Source organism: Gopherus flavomarginatus, chromosome 22 (genome assembly GCF_025201925.1).
Source record: "Gopherus flavomarginatus isolate rGopFla2 chromosome 22, rGopFla2.mat.asm, whole genome shotgun sequence".
NCBI lineage: Eukaryota > Metazoa > Chordata > Testudines > Testudinidae > Gopherus > Gopherus flavomarginatus.
In genome coordinates, this window is record NC_066638.1 from 8,547,718 (window position 1) to 8,572,274 (window position 24,557).

Here is a 24,557-nt window from a genome sequence, read left to right on the forward strand (position 1 = left end):
GTAGATGGGGGGAGTGGAAAAGAGACAAGTGCTTGTGTGTTTCCGCCCTGTAACAATGGAAATTTGCAGCTCTTGAGCTAGCTAAGGTCCCTCTCAGTAACATTCAGACTGCAGTGGTATTGGCTGGTTATTCCTCATTCTTTCTTTGTTCTGTAGGAGTGACTTTGAATATACCCTGGGCTCCCCCAAAGCCATTCACATCAAATCTGGGGACTCGCCCATGGCCTACCTCAACAAAGGACAGTTCTACCCAGTCACGCTGAGGACAGCTGGAGACGGCAAATGTTTACACTTGTCCTCGAATAAAGTGAAGGTAAGAGACCCACTGGCTGTTTTGCTGACAGAGGCTATAAACGGACGTCAAGCAATTGTGCTGCCCTGGGAACGGATCAGGGAGAGAAAATGTGCATTGTGGCTCACGTTGGCTTAAAGTATGTAAAGTATAATACTTAGTCCTGCCTTGAGTGCAGGGGACCTCTCAAGGTCCCTTCCCAGTTCTGTGATTCTATTAAAGTGATGAATGGGCCAGAGAGGCTCAGGACATGTCAACAGACTCTCTTACCCAGCACCTGGAGACCATAAACTCTTCCTCTAACTTTATCATTTGGGTGGGAGGTGCCCAAGAGACATTCCCACAAAACACCGGAAGCAAAAGGCTGCCTTGAAAATGCTGTTTGTTAGGTGGGTTCCAGTCATCAATGATGTGTGGCCCCTGTACATCAGCTAGTTTGAAGCAAAAGGCTTGCAGTACGGGGGTTAGCACCCCTTCCTAAGAGCAATATCACCCAAAGCAGGGGACCCCTGTGCCTGGCACTCTGGGGGAAGGGGGCATTCCAGGGCATGGTGGAGGGAGAGACACCGTAGCCAAAGCAGACCTGCATCCCAGAAATCCTGCTGTCCCAAAATGGCCCATTGTGGCCATTACAGCAAGTTAGAGCAGCCAAGAGTGTGCTCTGACCTGTGCCAAGATAGCTCTTTGCAGCCCCAGAAAGGGGAAGTATAAACTGCCTCCCCTGCACAGGGATGAATTTGGTCTTTTACAAATAAGTCAACCTCCAAGTCCATAGCACAGCCCGACGTTCTGTGTGGATAGATGCTGGATGGCAATTCTGGTGGAGCTGGACCTGATGTTCTCCAGGGTCTCCCTGGCTAGAAGTTGGGTCCTCTCCCTCCAGCAGTGATGGGAGGGTGCACCGAGGAAGGCGTAGGAAGTGCTGGGAAGTTCTCTGAGGAAATGGTCTAGTTAAGTGCAGAACATTAGTAGCAATTAAAGGCCCTGTAAATATCTTAACCCTTAGGCTACCCCAGCCCCATGCATGCAGTAGCACAACGCAGATAGGACTCTACAGCTTGATTCCCAGATTTGCCACTGACTTACCATGTGACCTTGGCCAAGTCCTTTCCCTGCTCTGGCCTCAATTTCCCTGGCAGTAAAATGGGGAGAATCATACTATCCTTTTTTTGCCAAGTGCAATAGGCCTATGGATGAAAAGGGCAATCCCAGAGCGGAGTATGATCAACACATTAATGTGGGGCTGTTCTGCTTATTTTTCAGAGCACTGTGATGGTTGTTTTCGACAATGAAAAGAATCCAACGGAGCAGCTAAAGTTCTGGAAGCACTGGCATTCGCGCCAGCCGACTGCCAAGCAGAGAGTCATTGACGTTGGTACGCAGCGGGGCTTTCCCGGGGGTGATCGTCCAATGTGTGGGTGCTCGCAGCTATTTTTAGTGCACAATAAGGCAACTTCAGCTACAGAGTTTGGCCTGGAGGAGTTAGGAAACAGCTGAGCAGGGATTTTTTGACCAATCATTTTTTGTTGAAAAATGCCAATTTGGCAAAACCGAAAGTTTTAATGGGAAAAGTTTTGATGAATTTATCGACTTGGAAATTTTTCTGGAAAAAAGAAAAGTTTCAAAATTGTCAATGGGTCATTTTGATATCATTCTAAATGGAAAAGTCCAGTTTTTCTGTTTTTTTGATTAACCCAAACCAATTTTTTTTTCCAGATTTTCAGTTTGGAAAAATTTCAAGATTTTGCCTTTTCATCCTACCTTGGGATGGGAAGATTTTTTTTAAATCTGTGAAATTTTCGCAGGCTGGGAAAACCTTTTCCTTCCCAGCTCTGTTACGAAGGTGCAGAATGACCTGTGGGTGTCAATGTCTTTCTGTCTGGGTACTTTTTAGAGGTTTAGGTTGAAATTTTCAAAAGCACCAAAATGACTTTAGGAGCCTAAATTCCATTTTCCAAACAGACATGGGAGCCAGGTCAATGAGACTTAGGCTCCTACATTACTTAGACACTTTTGAAAAATCTTACTCTTTTCCTGTTCAGTCATACAAGTCCAAGATGGCAAAGATATTCTCCCTTGCCAGAACGTGGTTATTCTTACAGTGCTTTGAACTTGACCTGACAACCCATATACGAGTGTTTTGTCCATCCAGTAAAGTACCTAAAACATTGCCTACTGGTTAGAGCAGGAGGCTAGTGGCAAGATTCTCTGTTGCACTTTGTTTCTGCTGCGTGCAACAGAGCCAGGTGGGGGCTGTTGAGCACCAGGTTATGACTCCTTGATACTCTACTCTAGCACTGACCACCTGGATGGCTGCTCTAAATTATGCCAGCTGACAAAAGTTCCTAAGGGACCATTCCCTGGCTGGGGATAGAGCACATTGCACTCCAACCGTTACTCCCTCCCACCCCAACTCCACCCTTTCCACCTTCAACACGTCACCTGCACATGGGGCTATGGGGGGGGAGGGGGGAGGTTCATGAACTTGCTCTGTGCCTGCTGGAGTCTTTCCCAAGCTGGCGGTCTCTGCAGCAAGGCAGTTATGGCCAGTCTCCACTCCCTTTGCACCTCAGGCAGCACAAAAGGAGCAGAGTGAGTCAGAGAATCTGGCCCTAGGAATTAGTCCAAGTCCTGCCGCTGGCTCAGATTCTTGTAGTCACTGTTGTGATCCAGCAAAGCTCTGCAGTCGCTTTTCACAGGTGTAAATAACAGGTTCAACCACTCCGCACCATGGGCTCTTCTGTGGTCTGTTCCTTAACCGCTATGTACCTGAGTTGATCCAACTGTATAAAGAACCAAACCCCTATCTCTTGCATGGGGAGGCTGAAGTAATACTCTGCGATCTTTGGGTGACAGCTATTTTAGAAATGCAAAGCGCATGTGATGCAGTGTACGCTACTCACGCATTGTATACCCCAGGACCGGCTGTGCCCATGGTACGATTCTGTCTGGCCCCGCGAACACGTGCATTGAAGGTGCCCTTTTGTAGAACACAAGGGCACCCTCTGCACGGCAGAACCTCCCCTGCACTATATGTGCAAGGTCACGTCACACAGAAGACACCATTTTGCACACCTGTGTAGAATTGCATGTCTGACTAAAAACATCCTTGCTGCCACTGAAGTGACTCTAATTTTGCAGTCAAAGGGTAAATCACTCGTTAAATGCATTTCAGCCGACTGTAAAGAAAACTTCAACACAGTGCAGCACATTGAGGAGATGGCATACAACGCCTTGTCCTTCGTGTGGAATGCTAACGAAGAAGCAAAGGTATGATCCAAAAACGGCGGGGAAAGGAGAGGGCTTGTTCTGAGGCGCAGTTACAGGCCAGCTGTCTCGGAGCTGCGCATGTCTTTTTCCTCTCAGCTGAACGAGAAATGGAGTTTCGAATCCAAAACCATTTCTTGTCACTGACCCTATTTATTTACCAGGATAGTAGGGGAGAGCCCCCTGCTTTTCTGTGCGCTTAAGCATCACCACTAGCTAATTAAGATCCCGCTTACAGCTCAGACAGGCTTGGATCTGTTTTTTCTAGTGCTGATGGGGTTTTAAGTCTGAAGAAAGCCTTCTTCATCATAGATCAGGGCCAGGCATATAGGCAAAGCCTGTTTAAAAAAAAATCCCAGAAAACAAAAAAACCCAAAGCTTAAGGAACAAGAACCCTCCTCCAGACTGATGCAGCAATAGCCAGGTGGCACTCCCTGTGCAGGAGATCAGCTGGCTTGTCCCAATGATTCTTTTTGGTCTTAAAATCTCTGACATTTTCTTACCGACATCTGAGCTTCACACACCATGGAAAGTTCTGGTTTCCCATGTGTCTGCTCAGGCCAGGTCCTCATTAGTACTTTGTGTTACCGGTTTCAGTCAGAAGGTGAAAGGAGCATCAGCAAACACACACGCCAGCTAAAACAAGCCAGAAAGGAAAAGAAAACTGGGTTTCTTAAATTAGTAGCTTGGGAAAACTCTGGTTTGCTCTGGGATCTCCACAGACCCCGCTTTCAGCCCAGAGGCGACCTTCATCTTTTACAACCCCGAGAGGTTAACAAATGTCTTCAAGGCACAGTTGTCAAAAATGGAAATATGCCAGGTATGCAGCAAGCCCTTGGGGGCACCTCAGCCAAACACAATTTAGCTGTTACCAGAAACTTTGTCCGCACACTGGCCTGGGGCTACTTCAGGGTGAGACTTCAGAGAGCTGAAAGGTCTGGGAGCTGCCAAGAGAGGCCAGCTATACAGGGCTGTCTGTAGTATAGAACTTCTGACATAAATTGTCATTCGTCATTCTTCTTCTTGCTGCTAAGCTTAATGCAACAGATGTCTTCTTTTCGGTCTAGAAGTATTGGCTAGACCTGATTTCAGGATCAGATCCTCCGCACAGGCCCCATTAAGTTGTGCTGATTTATGCCAGCCGAGGAACTGGTCCTAGTATTTGTCTCCAGAAACTCCAGGGAAAATATCCAGGTTGCACAGATGAGTTTGTAGTTTGGAAGTAGAACTAAGGCTGTGTGAGTGCCCAGGGTTCTCTTCATATTTCCCACCAGAGGTAGCTCTAGTCGGACAGTGATGCCTGAGACGGTTTTCAGGACGAGTTATTTATTCAACTAACAACAAGGACCATAGGTGCTGGAACTAGGGGATCTGACAGTCCTGGGCCCAATACAGCAGCTACAGAAGCCCCTTGGTGCTGCCGCACTCCCTGGCTTGAAGTGATTTCCATCATATCCAGGGCTTAGAGTTTGGTTCAATGTCTCTCAGCACCCACCACTATCCTAATTGGTCCAGCCCCCCTGCCAAGGACTGATTTCCAAAGGAAGCCAAACCGTGATGCTGAAGTGATCTAGCCTGCCTCCATCTCTGCAACTGGCTCCTGTCTGTGTGTAACAAAGGGGCATGGGGCCTGACCCAAGGCCCGCTGAAGGTGACGGGAGCATTTCTGTTGCCTTAATAGTGCTCAGGGAGGCCTTTGGCAGGGCTGCAAGGAACAGGTTGCAACATCATTAGAACATCAAGATTGTCCAAACCAAAGTGTCCCTCTGGATGGACTGTGCTATCTGCGGGGAGTAGGCTGTGAAGAGCAGATGGGAAGATGCAAGGAGGGGTGATCTCTTTATTATAGCACAGAGGTGGGAGGCAGCATGTGGTCGTGATGGGGAATGTAGTGAGTGCAGCCCTAGGGCCAGATTCCCCATCGCCCTGCATCTGGGGCAGCCATTTACACCCGTGCAGAGAGGGCATGAGGCACGACTGAATTGGAATGGGAGCGTTACACTCACTCCTGGCTGGTGTAAGTCACTGCATGCAGGCAGTGCAGGGCAGCAAAGAACCTGCTAGATCTAAGCTAGTGAGGAGTGGTTGAGTACGTGCTGGATGAAAGTTGAGAAGGCTGGACGGATGAATCTCAGAAGCACCGAAGAGTCGATTGCCCTCTGATGACATCCTTCCCTCTGTCATTTAAAATCCTGGGATTGCAGGTGAGCATTCAAGCTGTGACATTCTCCCTTCTTATCTGCAGGTTTTTATTGGGGTGAATTGCCTGAGTACAGACTTCTCCTCCCAGAAAGGAGTGAAGGGAGTCCCTTTAAACCTCCAGATCGACACCTACGACTGTGGCCCTGGGACAAGCCGGCTGGTGCACCGAGCTGTCTGCCAGATCAAGATCTTCTGCGATAAGGTAGAGCCTCTCCCTCCCTTTGGAGAAGTGCTTCCAGGGAATTTTACACTCACTCCAAACTAGCACAAAAGACCTGGAGCCACTGACTGAGTTGGAGGGGATGAAAACCCAGAACAACCCAGAGGGCATGACTGAATAGACAGGTTCAGCCATCTTGGGGTGAGGAGATTGAGTTAGCCAGTGTGTCTGGATCACTGAGCTCACAGAAGTTAGAGATGGACAGAACCGATGGAGGATCTTATCCATCTCTGGCCTAAGTAGGATTCTGCCCTGTAACTTATTCTCTAGTCCTGTCCCTGTCAAATGTTAAGACTCAAGATCTGAGATTTTCTACACTCCCTTCGGAGGCTGATTTGCAGTTTTGTAGCTCTCACGGTTTGAAGATTTTTCCTCATGGCACCTTAAAGACTGGTGGCACCTTAAAGACTAACAGATTTATTTGGGCATAAGTTTTCGTGGGTAAAAAACCTCAGTTGAGATCTTTAAGGTGCCACCAGACTCCTTGTTGTTTTTGCGGATACAGACTAACACGGCTACCCCCTGATACTTGACACCATGCAAGGTTTTTCCTGATGTTTAGCCTATATTTTCCATTTTAAAGGGAGGTGGTTTTTTCTTAACTTTAGAAATATCAGGAAGGCCTGGTCTTATTTTCCTGAAAGACCTCTGGGAGGTGTTCAGGCTATTTACTGTGAGTTCCTGCCCCTTAGGATGTGGAATCTTTTTAACAAGGGCTTCCGTTATCCTAAGTGTTAATTAGTCAATGAAGTTAACTATGTATTAATTAAAAAAAAATTAAGTAATTTGACTAATAATTCCGTCCCCTTTCAATTGATCAGATTTTACACTCTTAAAATTCCACTACTTTCCAGTCACCACAGAGTCTTCCAATCCAAGGTGGGTCAGGTGCTCCAATACCATGGTGATGGGTAGATAGTGTGTCATATTTAACTCAACAGGGGGGCATTGAGGCCTAGTGGGTGAAGCACGTACAGGACTGGGACTCAGGAGACCTGGGTTCTAATTCCCTGCTCTGCTACTGTCCTGCTGGGTGATGTTGGGCAAGTCACTTCCCCTGTCTGTGTCTCAGTTTCCCCATCTATAAAATGACACTTCTCTCCCATTGTAAACTGCTTTGAGATCTACTGATGAAAAGTGCAATGTAAGAACAAAGTGGTATTATTAAAAGAAAAAGGCAACAAAAATGATTAGGGGTATGGAACAGCTTCCATATGAGGAGAGATCAATAAGATTGGGGCTTTTCAGGTTGAAAAAGATACGACTAAGTGGGGGATAAGATAGAGGTCTATAAAATCATGACTGATGTGGAGAAAGTAAATTAAGGAAGTGTTATTTACTCCTTCTTATAACACAAGAACAAAGGGTCACCAAATGAAATTAATAGGCAGCAGGTTTAAAACAAACAAAAGTATTTCTTCACAACACGCAGTCAACCTGTGGAACTCTTTGCCAGAGGATGTTGTGAAGGCCAAGACTCTAACAGGGTTCTAAAAGGAACTAGATAAGTTCATGGAGGGTAGGTCCGTCAATGGCTATTAGCCAGGATGGGCAGGGATGGTGTCCCTAGACTCTGTTTGCCAGAAGCTGAGAATGGGCGACTAGGGATGGATCACTTGATGATTACTGTTCTGTTCATTCCCTCTGGGGCACCTGGCATTGGCCACTGTTGGAAGACAGGATACTGGACTAGATGGACCTTTGGTCTGACCCAATGTGGCTGTTCTTATGTTCATAAAAGGCTTGCCGACAGGACCTTTTCAAATCCTGCTGCGCCCTCACAAACAGCACATTGTGTCTGTGCCGGTGCTGCTGTTATGGAGACTGACAGGGTTAGCTGCCTTTTGTTGCTCTCCATTTAAGAGGCAAATGTCCAATAAAAACAACAATGGGCCAGATTCTCTGCTGAGCCGCAATTTCCCCTGAAGTCAATGGACTTGCACCAGCAGGCAATTTACCCCAATCTTCATAGCATATTAAAAGGTAAAGGTAAGACATGTTCTGAGCCCAGACCTGGGAGTTCGGACTCCTCAGTGCTGATCCCAGCTCTGACACAGTCTCATACTTTGGCCTTGGGTAAGTTACTTAGCCCCTCTGGGCCTCAGTTTCCCAGGGATGTTTAATGTAAAGCAGAGTACTGTTAACACTGTAGCTGGAGCTAATTTTTGCCTAACTTTCCCCACAGGGAGCAGAGAGGAAAATGCGGGACGATGAGCGCAAGCAGTTCAGAAGGAAAGGAAAATGCCTGGACTCCAATAACAACGGTTAGTACAAGGACTAGTGACCAGGAGGGAACAAGGGGCCTGATCCAAAGCCCACTGAAGTCAATAGGAGTCTTTCCACTGACTCCAGTGAGCTCTGGATCAGGCCCAGAGTTAGTCGCTAAACAGAGTACTTGGATTAGATTTACCCAAGCTACCATCAGAGCCAGAAAGCAGTGTGCGCCCAGGACAGGGAGACAGGAGAGCCTGGGCTCTCTGTGTAGCCTAGAGCAATTTGCTCAGATCCTGCAGAGACGATAGAGATTAAGTGCCTAGATGGACAGATAGACCGAACCTCTCTCTGTCCTAGTGATGATACCTGTCTGAGCAAGGTGTTGGGAGGATGTATTCGTCCTGGCTGGGAATGCTTTGAAAATGTTGCACACTGTCTGAGAGCTGAGAACTGGGCTAAAGTGTTGCTCCCATTGGAATGTGAAATAATTTAACGCGGGTGAAGAGAGAGTGAAACAGGGATTTATGTTAATTACCATCGCCCTGTCCTTCCTAATGCGATATTCTACAATTGTGGCTTGTCCTTTGTTGCTTGTGCAAGTCTATTTGAGCGGGGTAGTGGTGGGGCACCTACTAGAGCCAACACACAGTGGAGGGTAACAAAAGGCAGATGGTTCCTTCATGCAAGAGAAGTTTCTAAGGAGGGTTTTCCGGGGAGGCTAGTGTCTCAGGCTCTGCACGCCACACCACTTGTCCCCTCCCACTCCCCGGGTGTTGGTTCCAAGGGCCGTAGCTCCTGTCTGATGGCCGGGGGTCCATGAGCAATGAGATGGTCTTGGGCCTGTTGAGTGGGCACCTAGAGGTGGTTCCTTCAAGGCATGAGTGAGGCACGTGAGCGCAGTGGGGAAGCTCGCACTGCGATACCCATTCTGGGGTTAAACGGGGCTTGTCTCCAGGGCTGTTAACCTCCTCCTGGCAGGGACCAACACTGTCCATCTTTCAGCCCAGGAGGAGGGAGCTGGGTGAGCAGGAGGGTTCTCTGCCTCTGTGGGACTTTTTTCTGGTCCCATGTCCATGCGTGCATCCAAGCACAGTTGCTCTGGGCAGCATCCACTGACTCTTTGGACTTGGTCTCGGTGCAGTGGGTGCTGCCTGGGTTCTTTGCTCAGTGTCTCCTTCCAGTTCACCAATTTTGACCTTGTGACCTGCGTCCCCATTCCTGTTTTATTTTTTGTTGCCTATGCTCCTTTGACGTCTGGGTTCTGTGGTCCATCCCTCACCTGTGCCAGTGGGGCCTTTTGGTCTGGTAGGCTCCACCCACTGCTCCTCCTCATCAGGTTGGCTAGTGTCTTTCACCAGCATGAATGGCTCTTCCAATAAGGACAAATAAAATAAAACCTCCCTTGGAAACCATTAAGGGTAAAGGCCATGAAATGTCCTAAATTTGCACAGTGATCCTATCCATCTACAGACGAGAGTTAGGGCTTCATTCGCTGCTCATTACAAAATATCTTGAGTTTCATGCACTCTGTATAACACGTGAGTAACTCTTAAAGCTTTGGGCTGTTGGTTCTCAGGGCATGTGCGTAAATCTCTGTCATAATGGGACAGATCTCACTGATGTGATGAAGCTGCAGACTGGCAAAGGTTTTCTGAAATGAGATTTCTTGTTGTTCCCTTAGGTTTGAAAGGCTGTTTGCTGTCTGGCTTTCGAGGGAACGAAATCACATTCCTCAGGCCAGAGACGGATTTAGAAGCCGAGCCAGTCTTGTTTATTCCAAATGTCCATTTTTCAAATCTTCAGAGATGTGGTGTGGTAAGATCTTGTAAAAACATCCCCCAAACACACACACCTTGAAAGTTGGGTCAGTGGAATGTGTCCTAGAGACGCTAATTGCATCGTGTAGAGGAAAAGAACCTACAGCGTCAATTTTATTAACTAACAATTTCAAGGTCAAGAGAGATTTAATTTGGGGAAATGTGAACTTGAGGAAAAGTTTTCTCAAGAAGGGTTGTATGAGGATTACCTGCAAATTTGCACAGTGGATTGAGCTGGAAAGAGCAAAAGCATTTGCAGAAAATGACCCCTAGCAAAATTCCTCTGTTCAAAACACCTCCATCTGTGGGATATCCCTCAGCTTTTCCCCGGCTTCTCTCTGTTCCCAATGATCCTCCCTCCAGCTGAGAAGAGCTGGGCTTCCAAACTGATCAGTAGTGCTCTGGAGGCCATCGTTCAAGAAGTTGAGTTGCCACCTGTCTGAGTTTGTCCAAATGGGCAAATTCAGCCAGGACAGCATTGTGGCGTCTCAGCATCACATCTTCTTGCAACAGGATCATATTTTGGTGCAACAGTGTTGAAGCTAGGGGTCAGGAGAATTTGGCCTGCCACACCAGAATCTGCTGAGAAACCATGGGCTCTGGATTTAGAATCAATTGCAAGATTCAAGCGCCTTTTGTTTCTGACAAAATGTATATTCTGGACTGTTGTCTGTGGGATAGGAATCACAGTGGATGAGACTCTATCAGGCTTTCACTTAGTCAGAAAAACGTGGATGTGTGTTTGTTCTTTAATTACAGTTTCTTGGGGGGAAATGACAGTATAAGGGGAAAAAATCATCTAACCTTTAAAACAAAAATATCAGCCGGGTTTGCAAACCTGAGACCAGCCCATGTTGTTGCATCCCCAGCTGAATTATTCTATTCCAGTGATGACATCATTGTCATGATGCTGCATCACCCCACGGCACATCACAACAAGGCATTTCATGGGCCCCCAGACTCCGGAATGTCCTGCAGTTGGGTAGACTCTTCCCATTGAAAAGGGGATAATGCTGCTCTACAAGTGATGCCAAACTTCCCACCGGCCCCAGCAGCAGGGGATACGCTAAGAATCCATGGTTGAAATCTTGGTTCCACTGAAGTCAATGGCAAAACTACCCTGGATTTAAATGGAGCCAAGATTTCATTCCATATATGCACATCCCTCCCCTGAACCCTACACAGCATATTCTGCCTTCAGCTGCATGGCTGTATCTAAGGACAGGATCGGGCCAGGATAGCTAAGGCGAGAATGAGCATCTTAGTGGGGAGCCCATCAAGGGACATCTTATGGGCTCTTGAAAACAAAATTTAAACTAAAACGATCTTTTGTTTTTCTTTCTTTTCATTCAAGGTGCTTCCTGCTGCTGCTGTTCCTAACAATGTAAACAGGTAGGAAAGGACACTTTTTTTTTTTTTTTTTGGACTTATCAATCTTTTCACCTCTTTCGGCCAGTAGTTGTTCTGGTAGATGTTGAGCTTAGCATGTGCACGCATACCAGCTAACTGCGGGCGCACCATCTGCCTGCACTGAAGTCTTCTCTCATGTAAAGGTGTGGAATGGACTCTCATAACACACAGCCCCACCCCCAGAAAGGACTGCTGTGACGTTTCCTTGACCACCCCGAAAAGCTATTGTGCTTATCATGCTAATCGGGTGACGGAACATGTTTAAAAATCAGAATGATCCCTGAAGTGGCTCGGAAGGGCTAAGATAGCCAAAGGCAGAGGCAGCTGTAAAGGAAGCCAAAAGAGAGAGACCCTCTCTTTCAAAGTCGCGGAGGTGGGAAGTTCAGATATCCGCCTTGGCCTGATCCAAAAGTCAGTGGAAAGACTCTCATTAACATCAGTGGCTTTTGGACCGGGCCCAGTAATTCCGAGATGTTACATGTCTTTTGCCTGGGATATAAAACCAAACCCCTCGCTGCTTGTGATCACTGGAGAGCCCGTTGCACTCAAGGAGAGAGGTGTTATCTTCGGTGTCCTGGCCACAGTCCAACTCCGGTAATGCTTCTGTCACCGGCTGTTGGAATGTTTGCTTCTGTCATACGTCTTCCTGACAGTCTCCTCTCATGTTTACTTAGGTTGCCATTAAAACGGAGCTGTCCCTCGTTCTCGGATGAGTTTGATCCTTCACCTTCCAAACTAGCCAAAGAAGAAGATGCCAAGAGAGGTATTGTTATTATTGAGATTATCGTAGCACCGAGCAGCCCGAACCACAGCCCAGGCCCCCATGTTGCTAGGTGCGGTGCAAACACAGAACATAGGGTCCCTGCCCCAAACAGCTTTCAGAACCTCCCCAATGGGAATTCAATTCCTTTGGCAAGTGGTTCATCACTTGGCCCAACTCACTCGGGATCTTCATTTAAATGGGATCCTACAAGCTTTGGAAATGTGCAACCAGTGGTTTAAAAGGTGCCTGTTGTCTGTCCCAGTCTTGTTGTATGTGCGGAGGGAATCCGAGGAAGTATTCGATGCTCTCATGTTGAAGACACCAGATCTCCAAGGACTCAGGAATGCTGTAAGTTTTGTGCTGTGACTGTGCCACATAAACTCCAGTGTGTTCTCTGACATCGGGGTTGGGGAGGGGAGAGGGGGTGTTAGAATTAACTCCCTGTGCATGGGGCTCAGCACAAGGATGGGGCACCACTTCTATCTCACGCCTGCCCTGTTTGGAGGAGCTAAATGGTGCGTAGGCCGTGTGCTAAGAATTCCACCCCACTGAAAAAGTCAGCGGATGCGTTGAGATCTGTAGCATGAGAGGTGAGCTCTCTCCAGGAGCACAGACCTTATCAGCGCAGTCTTTTGTTCAGATCACAATATAAAAGCCCTAGGATTCTCCTTTTATTACAGTGTTTTCGTATTTTCAGCTGTAAAACATCCCTCACCATTCCCTGGCTCTATCTCCGGGGGATCTGAAGCCAGGGCAAGTCAACCTGCTATCCACCTTAGGATGGAATTTTCTGTTTGAGGAACACACAGGGCATATTTCTGTGATGATTATCAGAAGAATCCCCGATAACCCCAGCTCCTCTTTGGGGGGTGGAATAAAACAAACAATAAACCTAAATGATCCAATGGTGCCTTTATCACTGCTCTTTGGGGGGGAGGGAGGGGTTGTTCCTTTTGCAAACTTTTAAAAACAGAGCAGAGACAGGTTGCAGAATGTCGGGTTATAGCTTCCTCCCCATGGCAATACAGCCAAGCAGACAAGAACCTTCACAGAAAATGCTGCAGAATGAATGTAAAACTCTCCCTCAACTTCCAAACCTGCTCAAAGCATCATCAAAGCGCTTATGATGCTAGAAGCCTTTGCAGCTTGACCCAGAACCTCAGCAAAAGTCGTGATCGCAAGGGATTCAGGGCTATCAGAGTCAGACGTGCACTTTCTGTTGGTAATGGGCAGCATCAAACCAAAAGCTGGAAGGTGCAGAGGCTTTGCACAGGTGTGGAGAGGCTTTGCACAGGTCTCTCTCTCTGTGCCCGGGAGGTGACTTCCCAAGGTCACGTACCACTTCAGTGATGGAACCGGGAATTATCACCCAGGTCTCCTGAGTCCCGTGGAACCAAGCAGCAAAAGGCCAGGTTACCGTGGTAACCCCAGTATAAGCTACATTATTGCTCTAGCATTTATTTATAAGGAGGAGGGGGGGAAATTCCTCCAGTGAGGCATGACCCTACGGCAAAGGCCCCTTTTATTTTAACTGCTGGGATTTCATTCTGAATGTGCAAAAAAAAAAAAAAAAGAAAAGATTTTAAAGTGTAACGTTTTCTCCTGCAGATTTCAGAAAAATATGGGCTGCCTGAAGAAAGCATCTATAAAGTCTATAAAAAGTGCAAACGAGGGTAAGCAAATCTCCGATCTGCATTTGCACTGCGTGTCTAGGATCTTTGTACCCTTTGGTGCCCTGCCATGAGATGAAACCGTATTTTAACAAGATAATAAATACCAAAGCTATGAGAGGTCTGTGCCATTTGGAGCATATAAAATACAGAACTCTTTCTGCCTTTAAAGATTTGGGATAACGTTTGTTTGTACTAACTTTATTCTGATTGGTGAAGTCTCCTCGGGAAAGGTGAGGGGAGGAGCTGGCTGGGTTGTTTAATGGATGATCTCTCAGAGTGAAAGCCTGGGCTTAGAGAGAATTTATCTTATCTCAATCTGCAAGGTACAAATGTTTGCTTCTCACAAGTAGTGTGCATAACTGGCATCAGGCCTTGCCCAGATCAGGACTGACCAGTGCGGAGACTGTTGGGCAGCAGAGAAAACAGCAGGGTTAGAAAGCTTTGCATTGTGTTCCACTGACTCTTCCCAAGGGTTAGGTACAAACAGGGCACCTTCGTTCCCAGTTTTGCCAGCTCATCAGCCATCATTCGCTAGTGGAGTGATCCACAGCCATGGGAGTCCTTCCTGGACTCTGGTAGTGATGGTCAGACCCTACGTATGAACACAAACCCTGAATTTATAGACGCCAGGGACAGAATGAACCTTAACAGGAATTTAGACATAAACTCTTGCCTTGATTAGGATTTGTATCTCCTGCTGATGGCACCACTATGAACACGTGTTGTTCTTTGGTGTGTTGGTTTGATGTGCTGGGGCAACAGGCCCTGTGTAGAGCAACCGTCCAAGCCTGAGCTAGGTCAGTGGTGGTGAAGGCTGTTACTATCTATTGGTTGTCTGGTGGCTCATGTGGGATGCGTCTCAGCTGGTTCCAGTGTGTTCACATCACAAAGCACCACCTCTGTAGGTACTAGCTGGCTCCCAGTGTTCATAGTCCCAAGGATTGATTAACCCAGAGACTGAACTCCCTTCTCTCCCCTGTAAGTGGTCCCTCCAGATCATTGTTAAGGTACATTGGGCAAGATCATCAGCTGGGGTAAACTGGTGTTGCTGCATTGACATGAATGGAGCTATGCAAATTCTCGCCGTCTGATGATCTGGCTCATTTCCCAGAGTGCTCTGTGGATAAATAAAGGACTCAGTCTCCGGAGCTGCCAATCCAATGTGAAATTCAATAGAAAATAAAAATTCAGGGGCAATGTAAAAAATTTCCAAGAGCTCTCCGAAAACTCAAGAACTTTGGGCTCCATCTCCACTAACAATGGAATGAATGAGACTGGGAAAGTCCTCTTAGGCCTGGGTTACACTAGCGGGGGGTGTGAACTAAGATACGCAACTTCAGCTACGCTATTCGCTTAGCTGAAGTCAAAGTATCTTAGTTGAACTTACCTGGCCGTCCTCACGGCGGCGAATCGACTGCCACAGCTCCCCTGTCGACTCCTCTTACTCCTCCTGCCAAGGTGGAGTACGGGCGTTGATTCGGGGATCGATTTATCACGTCTCGTCTGGATACATCGAACACGACCCGCCAATCCGGCAGGTAGTATAGATGTACCCTTAGAGTCTGTCTTTGATAATCACGCAGGGTTAGTGAAGGTAGCTTTAGTCAGTGTTGGACAGTATTTTACTCTGGTACTTTTAATTCATACCTTTGCCTGTTAGCTGTGGTAGAGGGCTCGTTAATGACTTCCCGGAAACAAACAGGTGGCCTTTTAGCTGCCAGGGCTGAGCTGTCTAAAAGTTTCCTTCAATGGCTCCAGAAGAGTAAAACCGTGTTGTAGTGGTGGTGCCTGCACATCCTGCCATGGCATTGTGGGAGATTAACTTCAAGGATAGCCCTGTCCCTACCCTGCCCTACAAAGTGACGGGAGGACTTTTCACACAACTCACAACTTACCTGTGGAACTCATTGCCATGGGATGTTGTGAAAGCCAAAAAATTATTTGGGTTGAAAAAAGTACTCGATAAGTTCATAGCAGACAGGTCTATTAATGGCTATTAGCCAAGATGGTCAGGGACCATCTGTCCCTAAACCTGACAACCAGAAATTGGGAGTGGAAGACGGAGTGGCTCACTCCAAAACTCCCCTTGAAGCTCTGGTACAGGCCACTGTTGGAGACAGAATACTGGGCAAGATGGACAATGGGTGACCCACTGTGGCAGCTCTTATGGGAATAGACACTTTGAGGGGTATGCAGCGCGGTCAGTTCGTTCTCAGCTGATCATTTGATACTGTAATGCAGATCATGAGAACGGGTTTGCTGTGCAGCGGGATTCTCACTAATCTTCTGTCAAAGAGCTCATGTTGCCAGACAAAGAATACGTCGAGTGCACTTTCATTGTGCCCTACCCCCGCTGAGATGCTTGTTATGTCTGGAAAACCGTGGTCCTGGGCCACCAAGCCGCAGCTTGACGTTATTGTGTACTGTTGTAATTATAACTTGGGAGCAGCGAACAGCAAATAATAGCAATGCTGCCCTCAGAGACGGAGCGAATAGCTTTGTTAATCTGCCATTGTCTGAAAGGGAGGCTTTGATTGTTGAAGTTGAAGGGTCCCTCCTAGCCACGAGGTGATCCTTGCTGAAAGAGCTCAAGAATTTCACCTGACGTTATTGTACAGAGTCTTGCTTTCTTTGCTAAGTGACCCCAGAGAAAAACACCCTCGGAGTTGAAGATTGGAGCTGGCGCCGCAGGTGGGAGATTGGGTTGTTTTGTAACCAAACCATGTGCAAAGTGTGATTTTTGAGGCATAATCAGACCTGACAGGGACCCTCCCCCACCCGCCTCCCCTAAGTGGAAGAGCTAGTGCTTGTGCTTAGGCAGGGTTGGGGGAGTCTGGGGAAGGGCTTCTGGGAATCAGCCTTTTCTTAGTTCAGACTGTAAGTGATTCTTGGAGGACCCCACGGAAGGTGAATCCAAACCCCAGTCAGTGATCTGCCCGGGCATGCCTACTGCTGCCCTCCTTTTGGTTCCTGGTTCAGCCCCAAAGCTGCTGCTTCTGAAATTCTCTTTCGTATGTAACCTTAGAAATGCCTAATCTCTGTGACTGTCCCAAAGATGCTGGTGGAGGGAGAGTTTTGCTTTGTTGGGAGTTTGCAGGGCAATATGGCACTTGCTGAACATAACTACTTTGCGGATCCTGTGCAGCTCTGGGGCATTAGCTGAAACGCTCTTTAAACAGACCTTGTTACTCAGACACGCTGAGATATGTGCAAATAAAGCCAGCTTCTGCTATATGTTTTCCTAGCAGTCAGAAACACTGAGTTATAGCTGGCGTCTCTTGTACAATTGAGGACGTGCTAATCACGTCAGAAACCCTTCGGGGCTTGATCCCCATTGAAAACAATGGGCAAGATCCTCCACTGGTGTAAAATGGCGTAGCTCTGTTGACTTTAATGAAGCGACATGGCTTTACACCAACGGGGGATCTGGCCCATTGACTTCAGTGGAGCGGTGCATCCCTGAGAACAAGCAAATTGCTATTTTCCAGAACACGCTCTGAAATAAAGAACTCTGAACCACTCCCTTCCCCCGACGAATGAGGAAAGACTCATCCGCTGCCAGGCTTATTTTCATAAATCTAGACAGCGAGTCCTCCACGCACAGAGATATGATCGCGCTTTGCAAGCACCAGTGACTACCTGGAAAATGAATGAATTGTTTTGACTGGCGTAGGGCCAGGTTTTAGCGCGGAGGGAGGCAGAGAGGAGAATTAGAATGACCTCAGTTTGTGCATTCGGTGGTTTTGGTGACGGGGCTCCTGACAAGTGTCTAACAAGGCGGAAGAAACCGTCCCAGAATGTTGGCAGCGGCCAGGGTGTGCCGGGGGAGTTGAAAGGGACTCTCGCTGCTGGCCTGTTCTGTTGATGTCCGTGTGAAAAAGTCTGAGTGAAGTGGGCTTCTCAGGGGGGATCTTCTAACACACTCTGCACTGGCATCTGTCTGGGAGTTTGATACTGAGGGGTCAGTGAGAACAGAGCAACAAGCAGCCCCGAGTGCATCTGAAAATCTCATTTCATGGCTCAAGGCCTGGACGCAGGAAGGTGCTTAAATTTGTGTGTAGCTTTCAGCAAACAGGTAGCCCTGACTTCACTGGGACCGATCACATGCTTAGAGTTAGGAAGGAACCCGAGCATGTTGCTGAATCAAGGCCTTGATAGCCCTAGAGGTTGGCATCTTCTATCCAAAGACCAAGGACAACATGGGCAGTGGCAGTGCATGTCTCCCCCTCCCCACACATACACATCTGCCCTCCTCAGCCCTGACATGGTGGAGCCCCCTCTGAAGACCAGGGTAGCTCGTCCTCTGTTCATACCGTCAGTGGCCTCTCTGCTAAGACTGACCTCGGGGACGCCTCTTGTGAGGTGGGCTCCAAACAGCCATCAGCTGGTAACTACGTTGTTACTGCTAACTTGGGTTGGAACTGACTGTGCTACCCAGCTGTGTGAATCTGAGTCCCCTGGGCAGATGAGTTCCTGTGATGCAGGGGGGAAAAGGGTCTTATCTGGTTGAGGGAACCACCTGTAACTTGATTTTTGTTTGTTACTCTGTCTGATACGAAGTTAATATTATGAAGTAATGAATGCTTGGGAGATAGAATCAGCCAGGGGCTGTTATCCCTGCCCAAAACGGAGGAAGGAGGAAATTAAAAGGCAACACATGTAAAGCAGACCAGATGAAATACCGTCATATCCAACTTGTAATTAACCTTTGGAACTCATTGCCAGCAGTTATTGGTGAGCAAATACCTCACTCAGATTCAACCTCTGCTACAATCTACTAGATCTTAGGATATTGAGAAATGTTTCCTGCTCTCCTAGCCTTAATTTTCCTTTTGCATAATTTCATCCCATTGCTTCACCCTAAGCAATTCTCTTTCTCCTTAGCGTTTACGCTGTGGGCCTCAGCTGGTATCAACCATTGTGGCTCAGTGGAACAACCTTGATTTACGCCATCTGAAGACATGGCATGAAAAGTGGTCCTTGGCAGCAGGGCCGGCTCCAGGCACCAGCGCAGCAAGCAGGTGCTTGGGGTGGCCAACGGAAAAGGGTGGCATGTCTGGCTCTTTGGCGGCAATTCGGCGGCGGGTCCCTCAGTTCCTCTCAGAGGGAAGGACCTGCCACCGAATTGCTGCCGAAGAATGAAGCAGCAGCGGAAGAAGTGCCACTGAAGTGCTGCCGATCACTGCTTTTTTTTCCCCTGCCGCTTGGGGCAGCAAAAACGCTGGAGCCGGCCCTGCTTGTCAGCATGGTGACCTACATGCTCCATTCAGCTCATAGGCAGATGACATGAGTTTCAGGATGACTCAGTAGAAATAATGGGCAAACTTCATAGAACTGTGAGCTTGGTCTGGATCTGCAATCTAAGGTCTGGATTTCTCTTCAGGACTTACCTGAATCTTTTTGACTGAGAAATCAGACTGGAAACCGAATAGCATGAGGTTTGTGTGACTCCCGGTGCCTCATGTCTAGGATGAATCGGAGAGAACCATGTAACTTTGGGTTCTCTTTCCATGTTGGTCAAAAGTGCAGAGCAGCATGAAAACAGCAGATGAAGAAAGCTGACCCAACTTTCCCCAGTCCCCCATAAAGCTTGTGTCTGATTCATACCTAGATGAAGGTTCGATTCAGTTAATAGTTTTAATGTTACTCAACATCTCTAGTGGACCTTTCACCAGGCGGCTGCTAAATGCCTGACTTAGGCAGGTAGCGTCCCCATTCTACAGATGGGGAAACTCAGGTGATGTGATTTGGTCAGTGTCACAGAGGAAATTGGTGGCAGAGCTGGGAAGTGGTGTGTTCACCCACTCTTGTCAGTGGGTAGCATTTTTCAAAGCTGAAATAAGGCTGGGTGAGACAAGTTGCTTCCAGACCAGATGCCTTTCCCAGCTGTAGGTGGATGAAATATGAAAGACTTTTTGGAGATGCCTCATTTGTCATTTAAAGTTACCATGGTTTTGGGTTGCATAAGGCAGCAGCGTGGGTCGGACACACCTGTGTGACACAGCCCTAGATTTCCACTCTGCATTTAAAGCAGCATGCAGCCGTCTACATTTGAGACGACTGGAATGAGCTTACACAGCAGAACTCCTACTACAAAAGTGGACAAGCAACTGAAGAATCTAAGAGGAGGGTTGGGGGATTTTGGCAGCTGGGTAGAATGTCATCCTATTCCACCACTGTTTTGCTTCTGAGGCTGACCATCCACTCACCTTTCTGTCTGCCCCCACAGCCTCTGGATCTCTGTCCTCTCTCATGTTCATTACCAGAGGCTGGGGCCTCCTTGTTGTGTTTGTGTGACAAGTTACTTTGTGCCTCAGTTTACCCATGTGTCGTGTTTAATGCCCTCCACTGAAAGGCCCTAGATATAGGAAATCAACCTGCTTATAAAGCATTCTGAGATCTTCTGAAAAGTGCAGTGAAGAGTAAGTTATTGAGCACTGGTCACAATTCTAAAGCATGTAATTAACAAATCTGAATGAAAAGGCAAAATTTGCCCCTTCACTTGCTTGTACGCGTCTTGTTTCAAAGGCAATCTGACATTCCTTGAATTCTGCACTGTCTTAGAACGGATCGGCCAGATGCTCTGGTGCTGTCAGTTGGTGCTGTCAGTTGGTGTATCTCCATTGACTGCCAAGGGACTTCGGTGATTTACACCACCTGAGGGTCTGACCTGTCCTCTGTGCCTGACAAATAACAAGCTTTGCTAGAAACTGAAGCCTCTTTATTTCTGAGCATTGCACAGTTAATGCTATTGCCCCATCAGTGATCCCACTAGAGAGCTGGAGGGAACGTGCTGTGTGCAATGAAAAACGGTTTGTTCTTTTTGCCACTTCCAAACGGTTCCAAGTGCCTTCTGTGATTTATGGGAACGTAGCTGTGCGAAGCCTTGTGACATCAATGATATTTTAATGTGGAACTCTGCTATGATGGGGAGCCATGGCCATGGCTTTAAATCAGCTGTTGAAATGCTTCTTCCCCTGCCCTTTGTAATTTCTGGTTCCAAGCAGTTGATTTTATGACTGTCACTGAAGTTGTAATGAGTCCACGGCCAGGAAAGATGTGGCCGCTTGGAAGGAGCAATGAATTTGGAGTGCTGGCTCTCCTGCTGATGCAGTATATTCAGGCAGCATGTCTTCTTCTCTGCATTTGGCAGATTAGCCACTGGGCCAATGAGGCCTGTGCCCAGGGGCCCCGGCCAATTGGGGGGCTCTGGAAAAATGGGCGCTCCTGCCCCCCACTCCGCTCTGCCCACCTAGCACTCCTGCCAGGGACTGAGTTTAGGCTGCAGGGGCTTGCTCCGCTCCGTCTGCCTGGCACTCCTGCTGCAGAGCAGGGGAAGTGCCCCAATCATGCTCCCAGGCAGGAGTGTCAGGCAGGTGGAGTGGGGCAAGTGCCTGCACCCCGACCCCACTCCCTGGCAGGAGCACCCAGGCAGAGGGGGGAAGTCCCTCGCCCTGACAGGGGGGATAGGGGAGGAATGCAGCTGGAAGGGATGGGGAGTGGCTCCCACTTGCTCTGGCCCAGGTCCCCACAAAATCTTAATCCGCCTCTGCCTCTCTGGGAGAACGGTCGTACAGCGCTTACATTCTGCACAGGGATCTTGGCGGTTGTAAGTGGAAAAGTCCCTCCCGGTCAATTCTCCGCATTGCAGCCCAACTCGGCAATGCCATGAAGCCCGGGGTAGGAGAAAGTGGACAATGCAGTATTCTGTGTGTGCCCTCCCAGCTCACCCACTGCTGGTGTTAAATGAGCAAGTGGGTTTCCCAAGTGGAAATGAGCCCCCAATGGCTTACCGCAGAGCCCCAGAAAGGAACCAATTCGTCACAATACGGGTCTGATTGCAAACTGGTTAGTAACAAGAACGCGGACTGTTTGTATTGTGCTTTACCTGTTCAAAGCTCTCTATAAAAGGCCATCTGATCCTCCCAGCACCTGTGTGGCCCAGGCAGGTCAGTCCTATTATTGCATCTAGGTGGAAACTGAGGCACAGTGACGTGCTAGGACTTGTGCAAGGCCACGTGGCAAGTCAGTGGGAAAGTCAGGACGAGAACTCAGCATGTCCCAGTTCCCACCACTCCTCAGCTGAAGTGACTGCCTGAAATATACGCCCCTAATCCAATCTCTCTCCTCTCCTAGCATCTTGGTGAACATGGATAACAACATCATCCAGCACTACAGCAATCACATGGCTTTTTTACTGGACATAGTGGAAGCAGAGGACAAAATCCAGATCATCCTCAAGGAGCTCTAAAGAGCCCAGGGCTGCACTTACGCTGGGACTTCTCTCCCGAAGCCGGCGAGCTGGACCCAAACGGAACACAACCTCACGCCACACCTCATTGCCTGTACTTGAACATGTTCCCCTGGGGAGGAGACGCTCAGCGCGAGGAAGTGCTTGGACAATCCATTCTCAATGTGAACGTGGAACTTCTCGCCATTGAATTTATTATTATTAATTATTATTATTATTTGTATTTTGTATTTTCTTCCCCCCAGGCAACAGGTCGGAGCTTCTGTTTCACGGTTGGGATGGCAGATCTGCTAATAGGGTTGTCCAATGGCAGCCTACACACAGACAAACAAATGCTTTTGTTCACCCCTTGTCTTGGCCTGTTGCTGAATCGACCACAGGCAGCAGCTTTCTACTAAACCATCAGTCATGCAGAACCTTCAAACAGGGCTGATCCTGGCCGGCAGCTCCTCGCTCCAAAGAGACTTTCTCAGATGCATTGAAACATGGCTGCTAAACAGATGCTGCCGGCTCTGGGCACGGCCCCTCCACCTCACCCCGGATGTAAATACCACTCGTCAGCCGTTTGTTTTATACGTTTCTAATGTACCCTTCCTTTTATATTTTGTATATGTATAAATATGCCTTGTTTTATATTTGACCCAGCACCAGGACACTGAGAGCATTTCAAAACCGGGCTGCTTCACGTTTCCCCGGGAACTCATTTTTATAACCGTGTTGTTGGGTTTTTTGTATATTCCATAGCAATAAAGGTTCAGAGATGGAAAGTGGTTGTGTTCTTGCCAAACTTGGTGGGGCTTTGGGAGGACTAGGCAGGACCCATTGGGAAAGGGGGAGGGAAGCAGAGAAAGGATTACAAGTTGTTTCATGGGCCGTGTGCTGGGTAATAGCATGAAGATTCCATGCTTGTAAAACTGAACTGGTTCTTTATTAAGAGGACAGTTCACAGGGAGGCTGCAGCCAGCATTCTAGCCATATGGCCACAGACTGACTTCCAGCTGTCTCCTCCAAACTCATCCTTCCTGCAACCCACGTGCCTCCCTCCAAGTTCATGTTACAGAATTAACACTTAGCTCCTGGATGGAGCTCAAAGTGTGCTTAGAACCATTCAGTTACCCTCACACACCCCTGGGTTTGAATGGGGAGATTATCTCCATTCTGTGCTTTGGGAAACTGAGGCATCTGCCCTACTTATCCCTGCTAAGGATAATTCCACTATCTTCCTCTCCCCAACACTCACAAGGCTCCATGGTCTTCCATCCTCAGACAACAGCCCTTCCTCAGTAGGGTCTTCTGTGCCAGATGAAGTCATAGGCCCATGCCCAGGGCCTCAGCTCCTGGAGTCATGTGATTATTGTATCAGAATCTCAGCATTTATTAAAAAAAAAAAGACATAAATGTCTAGTCCCTGTGACTGGGAAGGAAAGTGTGAAAACATGACCCAAGTGTAACCCGGGCAGCAACGTATACCTGAGTCTGCTGAGAGCCTGGAACATGAGTTGCCCATATGCATCTCAATGGGGTGTTAACTCCAAGACTCCCTGCCACCATTTCCCCAGAGGGCTCAGTGTGCATCAGGAGTGAGTAGCAGGCCCAACCTGCCTACATTCCAGCTGCTGAGGTAAGTACCGAAGGGCCTCTGCCAACGGGGATGGGGGGCACTGCTGCTGCTCCAGACATGGAGGGTGAGGAGATCCCCTGCTGCCACTCCTGGGTGGGGCAAATGAGGCTTTTGGCACTGTCCCTGCCTTTGTGGGGTTGGAGGGGAGGCGCCCTGCTGCTGCAAGTGGGCCCACAGGCGTGGGGCCTTGGGTGGGGCTCAGCTGGAGAAGAGGATGAGCTGGCCATAAGGGAGCCTGTAGGAAGTGGGGGGTCATGTGAACAGTTGGGTCAACTCTGCCTCTCCAAAAACTGCTTTTTGGTAATTGCCGGCCCCGTCCCATCTCGTCCTGTCCCTCTCCCATGTGAGTTAGGAGCGGAGCATAAAAGGAGGCAGCAGGGGAGAGGGATGAGGGGGAAGTGGGTGAGTGGTGGGAAAAGAGGGGCATAAGGGGGGATCTGGAGGAGTCGAGAATAAATCCTCCCCAGCCCATCGACCAGGTTTCTAAAGCTCTGCAGCGTCTTTCTGTGGATCCTAGTTACCGGACAAGGAGTCAGGACTCCTGGGTTCTATGCCTGGCTCTGCCCATAACTCACTCACTTCCTGGCTTAGTTGCCTCAGTTTCCCAACCTGTAAAGTGGGAGTGAGCATTAATCCCGCCTTTGGAAATGGCTGTGTAGCCTCATAGCCGGAAAGTGCCATAGAAGAACTAAGCATAAAAAAGTAAATGCCCAATTCGTTTCCACTAAGCTTCTGGCAGTTTGGGGCGCCGGGGGGCTGGGCAGACACACACTGTGGGCCAGGCAGGAGTGTGTGTGTGTGTGGGGGGGGGGGAGGCCGTGGACTCT

The 24,557-nt window shown here is 48.3% G+C and overlaps 1 protein-coding gene across 2 annotated transcripts in view; it reads left to right on the plus strand.

Annotated features, from left to right (window-relative positions):
- GRHL3 (grainyhead like transcription factor 3) overlaps nt 1-22,862 on the plus strand; it is a 44,890-nt gene extending 22,028 nt beyond the window's left edge. Inside the window, exons 7-17 of one of the 2 annotated variants that reach the window (XM_050932228.1) lie at nt 157-313; nt 1,556-1,691; nt 3,468-3,562; nt 5,805-5,963; nt 8,167-8,245; nt 9,877-10,010; nt 11,367-11,404; nt 12,097-12,185; nt 12,448-12,533; nt 13,794-13,858; nt 21,995-22,862. In XM_050932228.1, the coding sequence (XP_050788185.1) occupies nt 157-313; nt 1,556-1,691; nt 3,468-3,562; nt 5,805-5,963; nt 8,167-8,245; nt 9,877-10,010; nt 11,367-11,404; nt 12,097-12,185; nt 12,448-12,533; nt 13,794-13,858; nt 21,995-22,109 (1,153 nt within the window). In that variant the 3' untranslated portion in view covers nt 22,110-22,862. The remainder of the gene's footprint in view (nt 1-156; nt 314-1,555; nt 1,692-3,467; nt 3,563-5,804; nt 5,964-8,166; nt 8,246-9,876; nt 10,011-11,366; nt 11,405-12,096; nt 12,186-12,447; nt 12,534-13,793; nt 13,859-21,994) is intronic. The other variant, XM_050932227.1, reaches the window with a different exon arrangement.
- The last annotated feature ends 1,695 nt before the right edge of the window (nt 22,863-24,557 follow it).